The 16,399-nt window shown below is 39.3% G+C and overlaps 2 protein-coding genes across 2 annotated transcripts; one reads left to right on the top strand and one right to left on the bottom strand.

Annotated features, from left to right (window-relative positions):
* Positions 1-711: 711 nt before the first annotated feature.
* Positions 712-3,735, bottom strand: LOC120716245 (troponin C, slow skeletal and cardiac muscles-like). The gene is made up of 6 exons (XM_040003700.1): positions 3,607-3,735; positions 2,908-2,938; positions 1,911-2,057; positions 1,668-1,782; positions 1,313-1,449; positions 712-922 (listed from the first exon to the last, which is right to left on the bottom strand). Exons 1-6 carry the CDS (start codon positions 3,628-3,630, stop codon positions 891-893), a joined length of 486 nt encoding a protein of 161 aa, XP_039859634.1. The 5' UTR covers positions 3,631-3,735; the 3' UTR covers positions 712-890.
* Positions 3,736-8,838: 5,103 nt separating this feature from the next.
* Positions 8,839-14,688, top strand: LOC120716246 (60S ribosomal protein L22). The gene is made up of 4 exons (XM_040003701.1): positions 8,839-8,966; positions 9,779-9,886; positions 12,855-12,979; positions 14,301-14,688. Exons 1-4 carry the CDS (start codon positions 8,955-8,957, stop codon positions 14,443-14,445), a joined length of 390 nt encoding a protein of 129 aa, XP_039859635.1. The 5' UTR covers positions 8,839-8,954; the 3' UTR covers positions 14,446-14,688.
* Positions 14,689-16,399: the final 1,711 nt, after the last annotated feature.

Below are 16,399 nucleotides of genomic sequence, written 5' to 3'. Positions count from 1 at the left end.
GAGGAGTTTGAGTTGATTCCATCTGGTTGTAGAAACAGTATCCCAGCATACAGGACGGCAACTCCCCAACCATTCGTCTTTTAAATAACTCACCATGTTCTCAATGGTCATATTGCTTTGTTGTGTATTTATTGCACATTATTGCATTTTGCTTGATGTTTGTGTGATTTCTACTGACTGCACAACAAATTTGCGTTTGGGGATAATAAAAACCTCCCTGATCCTCCAGAGTCAACTTATCCTTCTGTCCTCCACCCGTTGTCTCTGTCTGTGTCTTGCCAAGTGCGTGGTGTATATGGACGTGGACATATGAATGGCCACAGTCATAATATATATGGACATACAGTAATAAGTTGAGAGATGTGATAAAGTGCCAGGCTTCTTCCCGCTAACCATCAGAGCATTCCACCGGAGTGTTGAATTCCATGTTTTGTTTCTTGTGGCTTGTCTTTGCTGTCATCTCCTTTGTGCATAGCCTCATGTACCAAGGAGGGAAGCGAGTGGAAAACTTGGAATTACCTGCCAAGTTTCTTTCTGTGGAGCCTTGGAAAAGCCACTCTAACTTTTATTCCTGCCTCGTGTCCTGCGCTGGAGTCCAGTGTCCCATTGAAACTATAACACGACTGTGCAGCTCAGTTAAGCACCATAGAAATAATACTAATTCACTTTCAGTTAAGCTAATTTACGCAAAATTTTATGACAGACAAAACAAACATCTAAGTATTTTTATTCAGAAAAAATATTTTATTCAATGAAATCTCCTGGAAAAGCTGTTAAGGCCTTGAAGGTACAGTATTAGAAAAACCGGTGAAGATATCTTCAAGAAGGCCTTCGATGATGTTGCCAACGCATGTAGAAGATAGAAGATGTGAAGCCTCCGGCAGAATCCTTTATTCAACACCTTTCATGAACTCCAGGAACTCTATCAGAGACAACGAACAGGTCAGTACATCAGTCACATCAGCAAAGCTATTCATTACTAACTATCCATGACTGGGTGCAATGGAGGAAACAATGTTATTTTGAACTTTTCTACACAACACTGTTTGATTTAAAATCTATGGGTTTTAAAATCAAAGTCCATAAATATCATTTTCACAGTTACTCCTTTGGATTTTGTTTAGTTGCCTTTTGAACTCAGTTTCTGATTTTTGTTACTTTATGCACTTTGTCAGCCACAATAAAGAGCTCAGTGACTCTGTAATCATTCTCCGTGAAATGGTTTGTGAACGTGATGAGAATGTTCTCCTTATGTTGTCAGGAGTCAGCTGTTTTGTGCACATTTTAATTGCAAATAAACTGCTTCCCATACCATCATAATCAATTTTGCCATCATTGTTTTTGTCTCCATCCTTCATCAACTCTTCGATGTCATCTTCAGTGATGGCCTCTCCAGTGGACTCCAGCATGGACTTCAGCTCTTCTAAGTCTATGTATCCATCTCCATTCCTTCACATAAAAATACACTCATCAATCCTACGTGGAATACTCGCTGAGCTCTTTTGGCATTAAGATTTTTACTGTATGTGTACTTTACATACGCAATAATATTCAAAACATCCCTCAATCTCCTACTGGCAGTCAGCAAAGATTTGTCTGGTATCAGGCTGGTGTTATTTTCTTTGTATTCTGGCTGCGTGTGAACAAAAAACGCAAAAGAGACCTACTTATCAAACATGCGAAAAAGTTCAGCCAACTCCTCCTCAGATTTTCCTTTGCTCTCCTCCTTCATGCAGCGGACCATCATAACCAAGAACTCATCAAAATCTACCGTCCCACTTCCTGTGAAAATACAGCAAATAAATAAATCAGGACTATAATGTCTTTTTCACCTTTTAATTTTTTTAAATATGCAAACCATGTCATGAAATAAACATGTTCCTGATGGCAACATACTAATACTGACATACCATCTTCATCCACCTCGTCAATCATCTCCTGTAACTCTTCAGGAGTGGGATTCTGTCCCAGCATTCTCATCACCTTTCCTAACTCCTTGGTACTGATGCAGCCGTCCTCTGCATCCTGAATGAAGATATCAAACGCAGCTTTGAACTCTGAAAAAACAAATCATTGTTGTTACTGAGATTGTTGTTAACGTTGCACACAACAACAAACAGCCGATGCAGACCAGACTGATGCTGAAAATATAACATCTGTGAAGACAAAACTAACTTTGAACTGTTTCTATCGAGGGCTTGTTTACAGCATCTAATATTACAGGAATTCACTGATTATCCTTTGTTATGATAAAAGCTGTCATTTAAACACAAAGATCCAAATCCTATAATCTTATAATTTATCCACAATGGAAAACAGAAAACAAAATAAAATATTTACACTGGAAAAATACTGTTATTTATTCTGGCACCATTTATGGGAAAGAAATAGGCTTTCCTATGGTGTGAGGTTTATTGTCAAACAATGAAATAATCCAACAACCACAAATTTATCAATTTAGTTTTATTTATTTTGTTTGTTTTCTGTTTAACCATCTTTGATTTGTCTAAAATATTTATTTATGCTTGCTTGAAAACGTAGCTTCACATATCAGATACTTCACAATCTCAGGCCTTTTTTCACACATGGAAATCTGAGGCAATGATCATGAATCCCTCAAAAAGTATTTAAAATAAAAGCCTGAAATGGTTCATTGGTTTCTCCTGTCATGAAAAATAATCAGGATCTGTAATTGAAAGAAAATGAACACAAAAAATAATGAAAACAAAACATATTCATATTATTAATATAAAGTGCTTTGAGGTGACTGTTGTTGTTATTTGGCGCTGTAGAAATGACACTGAATTATAATTCTATAACTTCTTTCTCAAAGGTGGGATGAATAAAGCATTTTTCATTTCATCTAATAAAGAGAAAGACAGCAATGAAAAGAAGTCGTTTCCTCACCATTTTTTTGCTCCTCTGTTAAGTTCTCGACCTGGAGGAAAACATCACATTTTAATTGACATGAAATTCATCTGACTTGTGTTTTTCATTTGGTGATTGTTTGTGGCACTCAGCAGCAGCAGAGGTTCACGTCTGCAGCTTCACTCCTGCTCTCAGTATGGACTGCAATGTGACACTAATTTCTTCACTTGCTATTCTTGTTTATGGGAGTTGAGTTGACGGAGTCAGCAGCTGTCACTTCTCTTCTTCCCTTCAACTGTCCAGCTGTTCTTTGTTCTCTTGTCAGGCACCATTTATTTATACATATAAAAGTGACATTTTCAAACCATTTTCAGACCAGCGTCTTGACTCCAACATATAGTTTGGTGACCTCGGGCAAATATTCAAATGAATCCCTTTTTCTTTTCTATGAACTTTCTCCTAAAATTCTTCATTGCACTGCATTGTGAAGTTGGTCAAATATATCACACTGGTACACAAGGCTGACTGAACTCGGATTTCACTGTAAAGCTCCAATAACGCAAAGCTTACAATAATAACATAACTTCACATTTTCAGGAGGACACTGACAGTTGTTAAAAAACAACTATACAGTCTGTCTTATAATATAATTATGTAATTGTCCAATAAATATGTATATCATAGAAGACATGTTATAGAAGGAAATATAACAGCATACTCGGCAATATCAGTACTCACCGCTGCTTTATATACATCATCCATGGCTGCTTATCTGATCCTGCAGTTGAAACAAGAGCACACTCAGACACAGCACGAGGACTGGCAGTTATAACTCCCTCTACCTTTATTGTGAGAGGACTGTGAAACTAAAAAAAGGCTCTTGACCTATCTCACAAAATTCAAGGAGGATGGTGGGAGGAGTGACAGAGGGATTAAAAGAGAGAAGTCTATAAATAGGAAACAACAGAAGGCAGCAAAGAACAGTGAAACACTGTCAGTAGCCCCTCAGCTCTCCACTGCAGCACATTTGAATCATATCACTGCAGGCTTCAGCTTTTTCTTTTGGTCTTTGAAGGTTACTCCCAGTAAACACAGGACTGCTGTAGTTCCCAGTGACCTACACTTACAGGACTGTAATGGACCATAATATCTTAAGAGCTTCGCTGATTTTAGAAAAGACATGGTGTCATTGAACCGCTGAGTGCTGGAGGGAGCTTTAGTCGACTTCCAGTGAAGAAGAAGATAACGTCCTGCCGTTAAGAAAGTAAACGTTAAAATATTTATTGGTTAGAGGTCAACTGGGACATGGCAACATGGGGGAAAGGTTTAATGATCACTGAAAATGTCCTTTTTTCATGTCCCATGAAATCGAAATAATTCTGCCAAAAGTGAGTAAGTGATGAGCCAGAGAGTCAGTGAGACTGGGATGGATCTGTGACAGTCAGGTTTTAGAGAGCAGGACTGTATGAGAGAAAGCTGAACGCAGACTGAACCTGTGTGATTCTTTTAGAGCATTGTCTCACCAGTCATCCCCCAAATTTAGACCCAGTTCACGTTCCCAAGCAGCCTTTAGTAACTGGTGAGGAATCAAAAAATGACATTTCATTATAAACTTTAGAGATAATTGGTTTTTGAAGAGGGTCTTGGCTCATAAGCTCCTCCCACTGCTGTGGAGAGAAGAACTGGGAATAAAACTTTGGCACAATGTCTAATCTGAAAGCACTGAAACAGGTCAGAAGGACGGAGATCTGAGAGAGAGAGAGAGAGATCTGTGACGCTGCAGAAAACACCATCATTGTAAAAATCATTAAAACATGCCAGCCCCTTATTATATCATGCTAAAATGGTTGAAACAGATGATTCCTCAATAAAGGAGATAACGTAGATACTTAGAGAGTTAAATTTGACATGCCTCCTAGACTGATGCCAAATTTTCAGTGTGGAGTGAACTAAGGGTTCTTTGTGAAGCCAGAGAGGTTGGACGGAATAGGAGAAGTAAAGCATTTAGAGTGGATGAGAAACAGGACGGGGGCTCTACACTGAGCCATAGAAGGTCCAAAGATCTGAACCAAAAGGAGATTTTGTGGATATGCGCTGTCCAGTATGGAACAGGAAGTTAGGAAGTGACAATCCGCCTCTGAATTTTACATCACTGAAATGTGGATTTGTTCAGATGGTCATTTTAATCACACTGATTTTACCAATAAGCGAAAGAAGTAAGCTTCCCTATCTTTGGAGGTCCTGTTTAATTAGCAGAGAAAACAGCATTTAATGTTACATTGATCCTTGATGTTTAAAGTCAGAGGGGCCTAATTTAAAAAAGGGACATCAGAATGTGTGAGCAGTAATGATGATAGGCTAGCATTAACTTTTAGCGATGGTCACTCTATAATCAGAGAATGAACCAAATCTGTGAAAAGCAGATAAAATAAATGATTTGGAGAGAACAGGATCCGGGACATACAGCAATAAATCATCAACACAAAGCAATAACTTAAATTCTGTGCCTAATTGGGAAATTCAGCTAAAAATAGAGGAGGACCTCAGAAAGACTGACAGGTGCTCTATGTGAACAATAGGGGGGATAATGGGGATGCCTGTCTCATGCCACAGGAAAGACTAAAAAAGCCTGAGTGAATGCTATTGGTGGAGATGCTGGCATGAGCAGATGTATAAAGGACTCTTATAGAAATGAGAGCAACAGATTTTGAAATTAATCCAGTTTTAAGTGAAACTACTGCAGTTGTCAATGGTGACAAAGGCACCTGTTTGTTCATTATGGAAACTGTTAGCCGATAAAAGTCTAATCATTAAAAGTGCTTCTTTCTGTCACTGACAGGCTCTTATTATAAATGTCTACAGCTGCTTAGAGAGAGATTTTTTAAAGAGCCTGATCATTTTGGTTTAAACAGAAACAAGTGATTTATGCCAGAACGTCCTGTCCTCCCTGTTTCTCCTCACTGCTTCCCTGATATCCGCCCCTCTTCCTCCTCATACCTGCTGTGGCGAATGAAGCCTTTGGGCCTAACCACAGTTGGTCATTGAACAGTGTAAAGGTAAACCAAAACATTTTTCTTTTTTGTTTCTGTCAATCTCGAATGAAGTGATGCTAAAATACTGTTTCTGTAAACGGAGCTCTGCTTTGAACAGAGAAGTAAAGATGCTTTTTGTGATGGAGGAAAATTATTTTATTCATTTCACAAAAAGATGTATCTTTGTAGACCATAGTGCTGTCAAACACTCACAGCTGTACATGGCTGTGATAAAACAAGTACTATCAATGAAAATACTTTGATGGCATGAAAAAATGTAACAAAAGGGCAAATTATTATGTGTAAACACAATACTGATGTAAAAAACAGTCTGGCGTGCTCAGTCATCCAGATAAGGAAATTCTGCCTGACTGGAGAGGTGATGAAACGTTTCTCCCACTGAAAACATGAAAATAGGACTAAAAATAAAATATTAGTAAAAGTACAAATTTATGACAATTCTTGCATTGCATCAGTTTTCCTAATGAACTGCTTAATAAGTGTATATTAATGTTACAAATGGTAATAATGTTACAGAAGTTCTACATATTCATATCTTTATGCACATAGCAGTGTTTGAAGTATGATGTTGTTTTTCAGAGAGTAACTTATAATTGTGCAAAATATGCTTGCTGCACTCTCCTTTATAAATGATCTCAATAGGGAGCTGGAACAAGTTGTCCCGGTGGCACCTTCACCATCACTGTTGAGAGAGGCGATGCCAGCACAGACAAAGCATTGTTTCTTACATGGATTCTGCATGTGCAGATTCAGGAACACTGAATCTCATTTACCCTCAGCAACTGAAGCCGGCTGTGAAGTACTTCAGAACATCTTCCTTCAGCTGGATGCCAGCAGGCTCTTGACCAAAGTACAGATGCTCAATAATAATGTGTATGAATGAGCTGAATCTTCTGACAAATGGGCAGAATTTTATTTTAGACTGAAAGTGAATAAAATGATCCATTGGTTAAAAACAGCAGAGGAGGGAAAAACTACACTTTAGAAAATGTTAGCAAACTTTGTAACGTTTGTTGAAGGTTGGTGAGCAAGTTCAAATTATATGTTTATGAGGTATGTTGTATTTATACTCCATGCAATACAGACAAAGAGTAAAGAAAAATATGTGATTTTGACTGCAGGGTGAATGTGCGTAAACATACTTACATGTGCACGACTAAAGTGTCATCTTATTGACCTCTTATGTTGGCAGAAATGTTGTCATTTTCATTTATCTGTCCATCAATGTCATGTGGTTTGGGTTTTTCTTTTAAACTCACCTACAGTGCAGGCATATATTGATCAGTATTACAGTTAAAATCTACACAGATCCATAAAGGAATACATCCAACCAGTGTTCCCTCTAAGCTGTGCGTGGAGACTGTGTCAGCAGTGTGCGATTGATCCAGCTAAAGCAGGATAACATTTATTGTTCCTGAGCTTCATGTCAAAGTAAGGAAAAAGATCAGAGATGGATCATCAGCGCAAGATTATTATCAGAAATGGTTTCCATACTGTTAACTGTCGAGTGGTTTGAAGACGCAAGACCATTAAGATCGGTGATATGCTCGGACTCAAGTTCATCATTGGCTAGTTTGCAAGACAGTCACTCAGATAGCAGGCCACACAATCTGATAGAGATTCAACAAACACTATGGAGTTGATACGATGGGGCTAATGGTCACCTTCTTGGGTACCAGCGCATCATGAATCAGGGGAAATGAAAAGGCAGGTGTTATGGGGAATCTTGTGCTGAGTAATTGTATTTGTAATGTTTTATTGTTTGGGGCACTGAGAATTTAATTCATAGAGTCCCCAGGAGACATTGAAACAATGTTTAGTCAATATCAGGTGATTCTATTGAATCAACGTAGTGAGTTGTAGTGAATTGTAGTGAATTGCTCACTACCCTCCCCTCAGAAAATAAATGTGCTTTTGTTTTATCTTTGTTTTAAGACGATGATCAGCTCAAAGTGCTCAAAACGTACTTATAGACATTTCTCATGCTGAAATAAAGAGCACTTATCAGACTACTGGAAACAGATTATTTCAGCCCGGTTTCCTGTTTGTAAGCTGACTGATCTGCTGCCCAGTGTCCATCACTCCCTCCCGTTAAATCCCGTTTGTTACTTTTAACCCAGATCAGTCACTCTGAGGGGAAACAGGCTCCAGCAGCTCTGCGCTGAGAAAACGGGCTGCAGTTGTTTATTTTGTGGAGAATATGGGATGACGTCACCAGGGGTGTCAACCTCAGGCCTCGAGGACCGGTGTCCTGCAGGTTTTAGATCTCACCCTGGGTCACCACACTTGAATCAAATGATTAGTTCGTTACCAGGCCTCTGGAGAACTTCAAGACATGTTGAGGAGGTCATTTAGCCATTTCAGCTGTGTTGGATCAAGGACACATCTAAAACCTGCAGGACACCGGCCCTCGTGGCCTGGAGTTCCCCACCCCTGCGTTACATTAAACAGCAGCTGTCCACGTTAAATCGTCACTGTCACGTGGGCGTGTTTCCTGTATCAGCAGCAGGTGTTTAACAGCTGACAGGTAAACCCGCGGGCCCGTCAAACTAATCGTTGTCGTGAGGAAAATGTCGACTCGTTGTTTATGTTACAAAAAGACGGACCAGGCAGAAGGTGTTTTGGGTTTTGTTTTGTTTTTAATTAAAATAATTTAATTGTTATCTGAATATAATATCGATACCTGTATATATTTGAACGAGCTGGAGATGGAGACTTTATTTTGCGGAGGTCTTTAATCTTGTTGGAGCGATCAGACGGTTCCGTGAAAATGACGAATCTGCGGATGCAACATTTTTAACACGGAGAGTGGAAAACAAACAAATCTAACCAGTTAATGTGCAAACTAGTTAATAAGGAATACCGGAACTATTGCGAGGTTCTATGAACATCCATTGCTGTTTTAAAAAAAAAGTTTATTGGATGAATGGAAATGAAGCGATTTTGGGACAAAACGAATTCCATCAATTTTTCGGCGTATGATGTGTAGCGCATGCGCACCGCTTGCTCTTCCTTTTTGATAGCTTCTTCACCATGGCGCCTATTGTAAGTAAAAAGTCGTGCTAAAATCTATCGAAGTTGTATCTTTTCCTATATGAAATCTGGAAAAAACTGGCTTGTTGCATCTACATGGACTAAAATGCAGGGTTTGGGTCCGTTTGTGATGGGTTTTTTTCGGTTACACGGCTGAGTTTTTGTGGCCTATGGCTGTCTGTGAGTTAACGTTAGCTTAGCAGCGTCGCAGAGCTAACCACGTTGCTAGCCCTATAACGATACCTTTGTTTAATAAGGTGCGCAGATAAGGTTTTGGAGGCTGATAGTATCTACGGAGCTATGTTTGTTTGTTTGACCTGTTTGTTAGTTAATCGCTCCGAGACGTGAACGTTACTAGTCGGGGGATTGACGCAGAGCTCAACTCATGGAGATGTTTTAATTACTTTTAGTCGTACTTATCAAAACATTAAAGAGTCGAAAATAGCACTTATGCATACTTAATGTTGTCATTGAATGTTCTTATAATTAAAGTCGAGCTTTGGCTAGAAACTAAGTACAGTTGCATCATCACGTATATTAAACTGTTATGCTGAATACATATAACTCTGTATGTAAAAGCAAAATCCGCTGTTAATTCAGACTGCAGGATTTTTGAATTAATCAGTTGAATGTGATGGTGACCAGATTTTACCAATCGCTCTTTGGACCTATGTACTGCACAAACGGGAAATTAACATTTTGATACATTGGAATGTTAACAGTTGGTTGTTGTTGGGTGTTTTACTAAATTTTGTTCATATAAATGCAGTGGACAGTCTAGAGGTTCTTTGCAGTGAAGTAAATGTTTGTCCTTCCATTGGCAGAAGAAGCAGAATGTCAGCAAAGGTGGTAAGAAGAAAAAACAGGTCCTAAAATTCACACTGGACTGCACGCACCCTGTCGAAGATGGCATCATGGATGCTGCCAACTTTGTAAGTTTTAAGCTGTAACTTTTTCTGAGTTATTTTATTACCAATTTAAGACTAAAGGCTGTCCTGCACAAGCTGCAGGGCCTCTTTGAGATGACATTCCTAGCCAGATCTGGTTCACTCTACACCCTTTTTGAGTTCAGCCTCCATTTGGATTAGCTCGGGAAACCACACCTTTACACACACCTAAGCTTCGGACTATATTTATTCTTCTTCTCTTCAGTCTGTAACATTTCTTGCTACAGATGTCTTTAGGGCCACATGACACTAAGGATGAATGTCATTAGCATTTTCTCAGTACTGGTAGTTGTCAGCACCTAGTTACTGATACTATAATTTAGTGTGAAATGCTTAGTTACTGGTTATACTTATACGAGTTGTTAAGAACAAACTAACAAGGCCAATGTGGTTATGTACAGTGGGGCAAAAAAGTATTTAGTCAGCCACCGATTGTGCAAGTTCCCCCACTTAAAATGATGACAGAGGTCAGTAATTTGCACCAGAGGTACACTTCAACTGTGAGAGACAGAATGTGAAAAAAAAATCCATGAATCCACATGGTAGGATTTGTAAAGAATTTATTCGTAAATTAGGGTGGAAAATAAGTATTTGGTCACCTCAAACAAGGAAAATCTCTGGCTCTCACAGACCTGTAAAGTCTTCTGTAAGAAGCTTTTCTGTCCCCCACTCGTTACCTGTATGAATGGCACCTGTTTGAACTCATCATCTGTATAAAAGACACCTGTCCACAGCCTCAAACAGTCAGACTCCAAACTCCGCCATGGCCAAGACCAAAGAGCTTTCGAAGGACACCAGGAAAAGTATTGTAGACCTGCACCAGACTGGGAAGAGTGAATCTACAATAGGCAAGCAGCTTGGTGTGAAAAAATCAACTGTGGGAGCAATCATCAGAAAATGGAAGACATACAAGACCACTGATAATCTCCCTCGATCTGGGGCTCCACGCAAGATCTCATCCCGTGGGGTCAAAATGATCATGAGAACGGTGAGCAAAGATCCCAGAACCACACGGGGGGGACCTGGTGAATGACCTGCAGAGAGCTGGGACCAAAGTAACAAAGGTCACCATCAGTAACACACTACAACGGCAGGGAATCAAATCCTGCAGTGCCAGACGTGTTCCGCTGCTGAAGCCAGTGCATGTCCAGGCCCGTCTGAAGTTTGCCAGAGAGCACATGGATGATACAGCAGAGGATTGGGAGAATGTCATGTGGTCAGATGAAACCAAAGTAGAACTTTTTGGTATAAACTCAACTCGTCGTGTTTGGAGGAAGAAGAATACTGAGTTGCATCCCAAGAACACCATACCTACTGTGAAGCATGGGGGTGGAAACATCATGCTATGGGGCTGTTTTTCTGCCAAGGGGACAGGACGACTGATCCGTGTCAAGGACAGAATGAATGGGGCCATGTATCGTGAGATTTTGAGCCAAAACCTCCTTCCATCAGTGGGAACTTTGAAGATGAAACGAGGCTGGGTCTTCCAACATGACAATGATCCAAAACACACCGCCCGGGCAACAAAGGAGTGGCTCCGTAAGAAGCATTTGAAAGTCCTGGAGTGGCCTAGCCAGTCTCCAGACCTCAACCCCATAGAAAATCTGTGGCGGGAGTTGAAAGTCCGTGTTGCTCGGCGACAGCCCCAAAACATCACTGCTCTCGAGAAGATCTGCATGGAGGAATGGGCCAAAATACCAGCTACTGTGTGTGCAAACCTGGTAAAGACCTATAGTAAACGTTTGACCTCTGTTATTGCCAACAAAGGTTATGTTACAAAGTATTGAGTTGTATTTTTGTTATTGACCAAATACTTATTTTCCACCCTGATTTAAGAATAAATTCTTTACAGATCCTACCATGTGAATTCATGGATTTTTTTTTTTTTTTCACATTCTGTCTCTCACAGTTGAAGTGTACCTCTGGTGCAAATTACTGACCTCTGTCATCATTTTAGGTGGGGGAACTTGCACAATCGGTGGCTGACTAAATACTTTTTTGCCCCACTGTATTACAAAGCTGAGGTGGTGGCAATTTTTCTGGCAAGTGGCAAGAAACAGTGTTTTTACATGTTTAAGATGATATCTAAAACAAATAAGAGTAGGGTTTTTTTTTTTCTTCTCTTTTAAGCAACAAGAAAATTGGTAAGTACCAACCAAGTTTCTGCACGTTGAACAGATAATGAGGTAAAGGTCTCCTCTCTGTGTGGCTCTTGTCAATTGATGAAGCTTTCTAGGTGCTAATTAGCTTTCTAAACTGCAGTTATTGGTTATTGCTCACAAGCATTTTGATGTCAACACCTGAATTCAACAACTTGGGTGGGTGAGTGAATACTTTTGGCAATGTGGTGTACGCGCCACCAGAATAGCTGCATCAAATATCAACAAACTGGGTGGTGGATTAAAAGCTGTGCACAAGGACAAACGTTCTCATAATGCCAGTAACTGTACCTAGGATAAAGAAATGCAGATCTATTGCTTAAATAAAAATAGTGCTCGTTATTTTGACTTGAGGTGGAAAAACACTTGAACGTTTAGTTTGAACATTGAAGGCTTTGCTGGAAACACAGGACTCTAAAGCAGTTACATGTAACACAGTCAAATGTGCTGCACAAAAAAGTCAAAATGAATTAACACCGAAGGAATAACCCCAGAAATGACTGATTTTTGAATATGTAATTATCTACTTGGGGACAAGTTTAATACCAGGGTCCTGTAGCCATCGAACTCACAGCCATACAATTGGAAAACAGCTCGTAACAATCCATACTACTGTTAGCTTCATTTAAGCAAAAAGGCCTGATGCATTTAAAATCCACAAACTCACTCACCCAAAGAGATTTGTTGGTTTTATTAGAACTTTGCTTGTTACTCTTCAGTGAACTTGTTGCTCATGTGGAGCATAAATAGAGCCGTCGACATAAAGTAACATTTTTACCACATGTTAATTGCAGGAACAGTTTCTGCAGGAGCGCATTAAAGTGAACGGCAAGGCCGGGAACCTTGGTGGCGGTGTGGTCTCCATTGAGAGAAGCAAGAGCAAGATTACAGTGTCCTCTGAGGTGCCCTTCTCCAAAAGGTATCAGGCACTCACTGTGTTGTTTGATCCTAATGTAAAGTTCTGAGTAAGATGACGAGACCACATTACTAACAGAAGCAAATGTAAAGACCAATTAACTCAACATCTTCATATAGATCATGTGACGTTACTAAAAACTGCTATTGGTGATTTCACTGTGCTGAAGGGTTCATGCAGCTGCAGCCATTCACAAATACTAACATTAACATTTTCATTTTAAGACATTAACAATATGGTGGCATAGCAGTGTCAAACGACAGCTGACACACATCTTTAATCCTGAATGACTAATAAATGTAAAAATAATAATAATGAAACTATGTCTAATAAAGTGTCAAATATATTATATGAAATGTAACTTTCTCTCTTGCTGTGCAAGAACAAAGCTGCACAGGGTTTTTATTGAATAGAATCATCATGTGAAGTGAGCTGGGATATTACAACTGAAGACTGGAACCTGTAGTTTAATTGAAAGTGTAATTTCACAGCTAGTGAGCTTATTAGTCATTTTTTATTTAATAGAGGATTCCAGAAAAGTTGAGTCTTTTAAAAAATAAAAATGGATAAATGTATTTGCCACGTAGGCAAATAGTTTAACAATTAATGATGATGTCAGGGAATGGATATTTAGGGAGTTCATCATCATCATGATCGATGAGAAAACGGCCCATGGTGAACAGGATTCAGTTCTTAAAGGTATAATGGCAGTTATGAGTTCAGATGTCGCCACACCACCACTCTGTGTTTGTGAGGGGAAAAATGTGCTATTTTCATGGCATTGTTAAAGCAAGGTTTGCATAGCTTTTTGTAACATTCCATATACCAGGAAGCTATCCATTAGAGATGGACTGATCCGATATTACGTATCCGTATCGGTCCGATACTGACCTAAATTACTAGATCGGATATCGGAGAGAAATAAACAATGTAATCCGATCCATTAAATATCAAAAATCACCTCACAAAACTTGAGACATGGCATAACTCTGCTCATAACCGTAGCGCGTCGGAGCAGTATGCATCACGTGATAGAGCGGCTGTGGCGTGCGGGACCTGTCCGCGGTCTGGTTGAGCATTTAGAGTTTGAACTTATACAAAATGCAGCAAGATATTTAAAAAAACAGTTTTATTGATTAAAAAACACACTATATCGGATTCATATTGGTATCGGCCGATATCCAAATTTATGATATCGGTATCGGACATAAAAAAAGTGGTATCGTGCCATCTCTACTATCCATAACCCACCCACTCACCCACCGTGCTGCTGTTCCCTGAAGGGGATTCAACTGATGATGGAATTCATCTCTTGTTTTTCCAGATACCTGAAGTATCTGACAAAGAAGTACCTGAAGAAGAACAATCTCCGTGACTGGCTGCGTGTTGTTGCCAACACCAAGGAGAGCTATGAGCTCCGCTACTTCCAGATTAATCAGGATGAAGAGGAGGAAGAAGATGATGATTAAAATGGCAATTAATCTGATTTTGTGTATTTAAATAAATGTTGTTTACAATACAGAGTTTTTGTTTAAGGTTCTTTTTCATAATGTGATGACAGATCCGGAGAAACATTATTCATTCCAGTGTTACTGCACTGTAGAGCACTCACTGTAGGATCTACATAGGACCCAATGAATCATGGAAACAAGATTTTAAAAAATTGCAAATTAAGCAGCTCAGATGGGCTGAAATAAAACTGAGCGATATGATTTTGTTCATTCTTCATTGTTGTGAAGTGGGCGGAGTCTTCATATGGTCAAATAGGAGTCAATTACTGCTGGAGTTGAAAACAAACTGCTTGTAATTTAATGTAAGAGTTCTTCACAGGGTTCTTTCTGTCCTGTGACAAACCCAGTACACCCTCTGACTTATTAGCTTGTAGATCCAGCTTTAGGAGGAAATGTTTTCTGTTTGTCTTGCGTTGTTGTAGAGCAATTTTGGCCCCACTACAACAATCTGTTGTGGATTTGCTGGTGTGTTTGGGGTCACTCTCCTGTTTCTCAAACCAGTTTTGCTCCTTTCGTAGTCTTGATGGTGGTGATTTGGTGGCTGAGGAAAGGCACAGACCAGTTTCATGTCATTCCACATGATACCACTCAGCCAATCAAATGTGTGTATTCTGGGCAGCAAACACTACGACTGTACACTACAGACAAGATTTCGAGGCAAATGATGCAGAAAAAGATGGTAGAAAGCAAAAGAGAATGATACATGTAGGAAAAAAAAATGAGAGCGATACAGTAATGAAATACCAATACTTCAGGTTTCTGTATTTTTTTTTTATTTTTATTTTTTTCTGACAATGTTTTGCTTTTAATCCCTACAGTTTTAAACAGGTATCTGAACTTTCTACTCCTTTCAAAACAGGCTGTTTGCTTAAGTTATGGTCAAACGTCTTAAAATACCCCAATTTGTCCTGTTATCTATTGTAATTCAAGTTGTTTAAGTACAATGAAAGCTTGAAATGTTACAAAGTGGTGAGCTGGCAGAGGTTTAAAAAGGTAAGGTTACTCAAAACTGAAAAATCATGTACATTTCACAATGATACATGGGTTAACAATTTAAAGCTGTTCTGCAGCAATGGAGGTTGATCAAGCCTTGAAAGCTGGTGTAATTCCTACAGCTGTTCCAGCTGTTGTGGATTACTCTGTCTGCATAAAAGTTGAACAGTGTTGTACTACTTTGCAGTGTGTTGGTACAAAAATGGTGAGAAAAAGGCGATTAACAATGGAAGAGAGAAGGACCATCATAATACTAGCCAGCTGAGTCTAATATGGGGTGATAACAGGAGGAGGAAAAACTGCAGAGGCGTGTAAGACTGGTCCCCACTATAGTCACGTTTTGGGTAGGTACAATAAGTTTGTCCAGATTTCTAGAAATTAGAGCTGCTCCATCCAAACTGGGATGGATTCTGTGTCTCTTAGAAAGACCATGTTTTCCCCAGAAAGTTTCCAAATGATCTATGAAGCCCACATTTTTGGACACCACTCAGACAGCCACCATTTTAAGGCAAACATGGACTCTAAAGATCTTTAAAATATGGTTTTTCTAACCAGATTCTTACTCTGGATGGCATTACCTTGGCCTCCAGTAGAATAGAATAGAATGCCTTTATTGTCACTATACAGTTGTATAATGAGATACAGAGCATCTCCTACTCAGTGTAAACACTGTGAGGAACCTTGGAGTCATTTTTGACCAGGACATGTCCTTCAACGCACATATTAAACAAATATGTAAGACTGCTTTCTTCCATTCGTGCAACATCTCTAAAATTAGAAATATCCTGTCTCAGAGTGACGCTGAAAAACTAGTTCATGCATTTATTACTTCCAGGCTGGACTACTGTAATTCATTATCAGGAAGTCCTAAAAACTCCCTGAAAAGCCTTCAGTTAATCCAAAATGCTGCAGCATATTT

The sequence above is a fragment of the Simochromis diagramma genome, unplaced genomic scaffold, assembly GCF_900408965.1.
Source record: "Simochromis diagramma unplaced genomic scaffold, fSimDia1.1 OVJJ01000466.1, whole genome shotgun sequence".
NCBI classification, from domain to species: domain Eukaryota; kingdom Metazoa; phylum Chordata; class Actinopteri; order Cichliformes; family Cichlidae; genus Simochromis; species Simochromis diagramma.
Note: the sequence above shows the minus strand (reverse complement) of the source record. Positions and strands in the feature narration are given on the sequence as shown.

Excerpts from the sequence above, each read along its gene's own strand:
- LOC120716245 (XM_040003700.1), bottom strand. The coding sequence starts at position 3,630 with ATGGATGATGTATATAAAGCAGCG. Across the intron at positions 2,058-2,907 it reads AACAGAGGAGCAAAAAAATG|AGTTCAAAGCTGCGTTTGAT; the intron begins GTGAGGAAACGA and ends TTGTTTTTTCAG. Across the intron at positions 1,450-1,667 it reads CTTTTTCGCATGTTTGATAA|GAATGGAGATGGATACATAG; the intron begins GTAGGTCTCTTT and ends TTTTATGTGAAG.
- LOC120716246 (XM_040003701.1), top strand. Across the intron at positions 9,887-12,854 it reads TCATGGATGCTGCCAACTTT|GAACAGTTTCTGCAGGAGCG; the intron begins GTAAGTTTTAAG and ends TGTTAATTGCAG. Across the intron at positions 12,980-14,300 it reads GAGGTGCCCTTCTCCAAAAG|ATACCTGAAGTATCTGACAA; the intron begins GTATCAGGCACT and ends TTGTTTTTCCAG.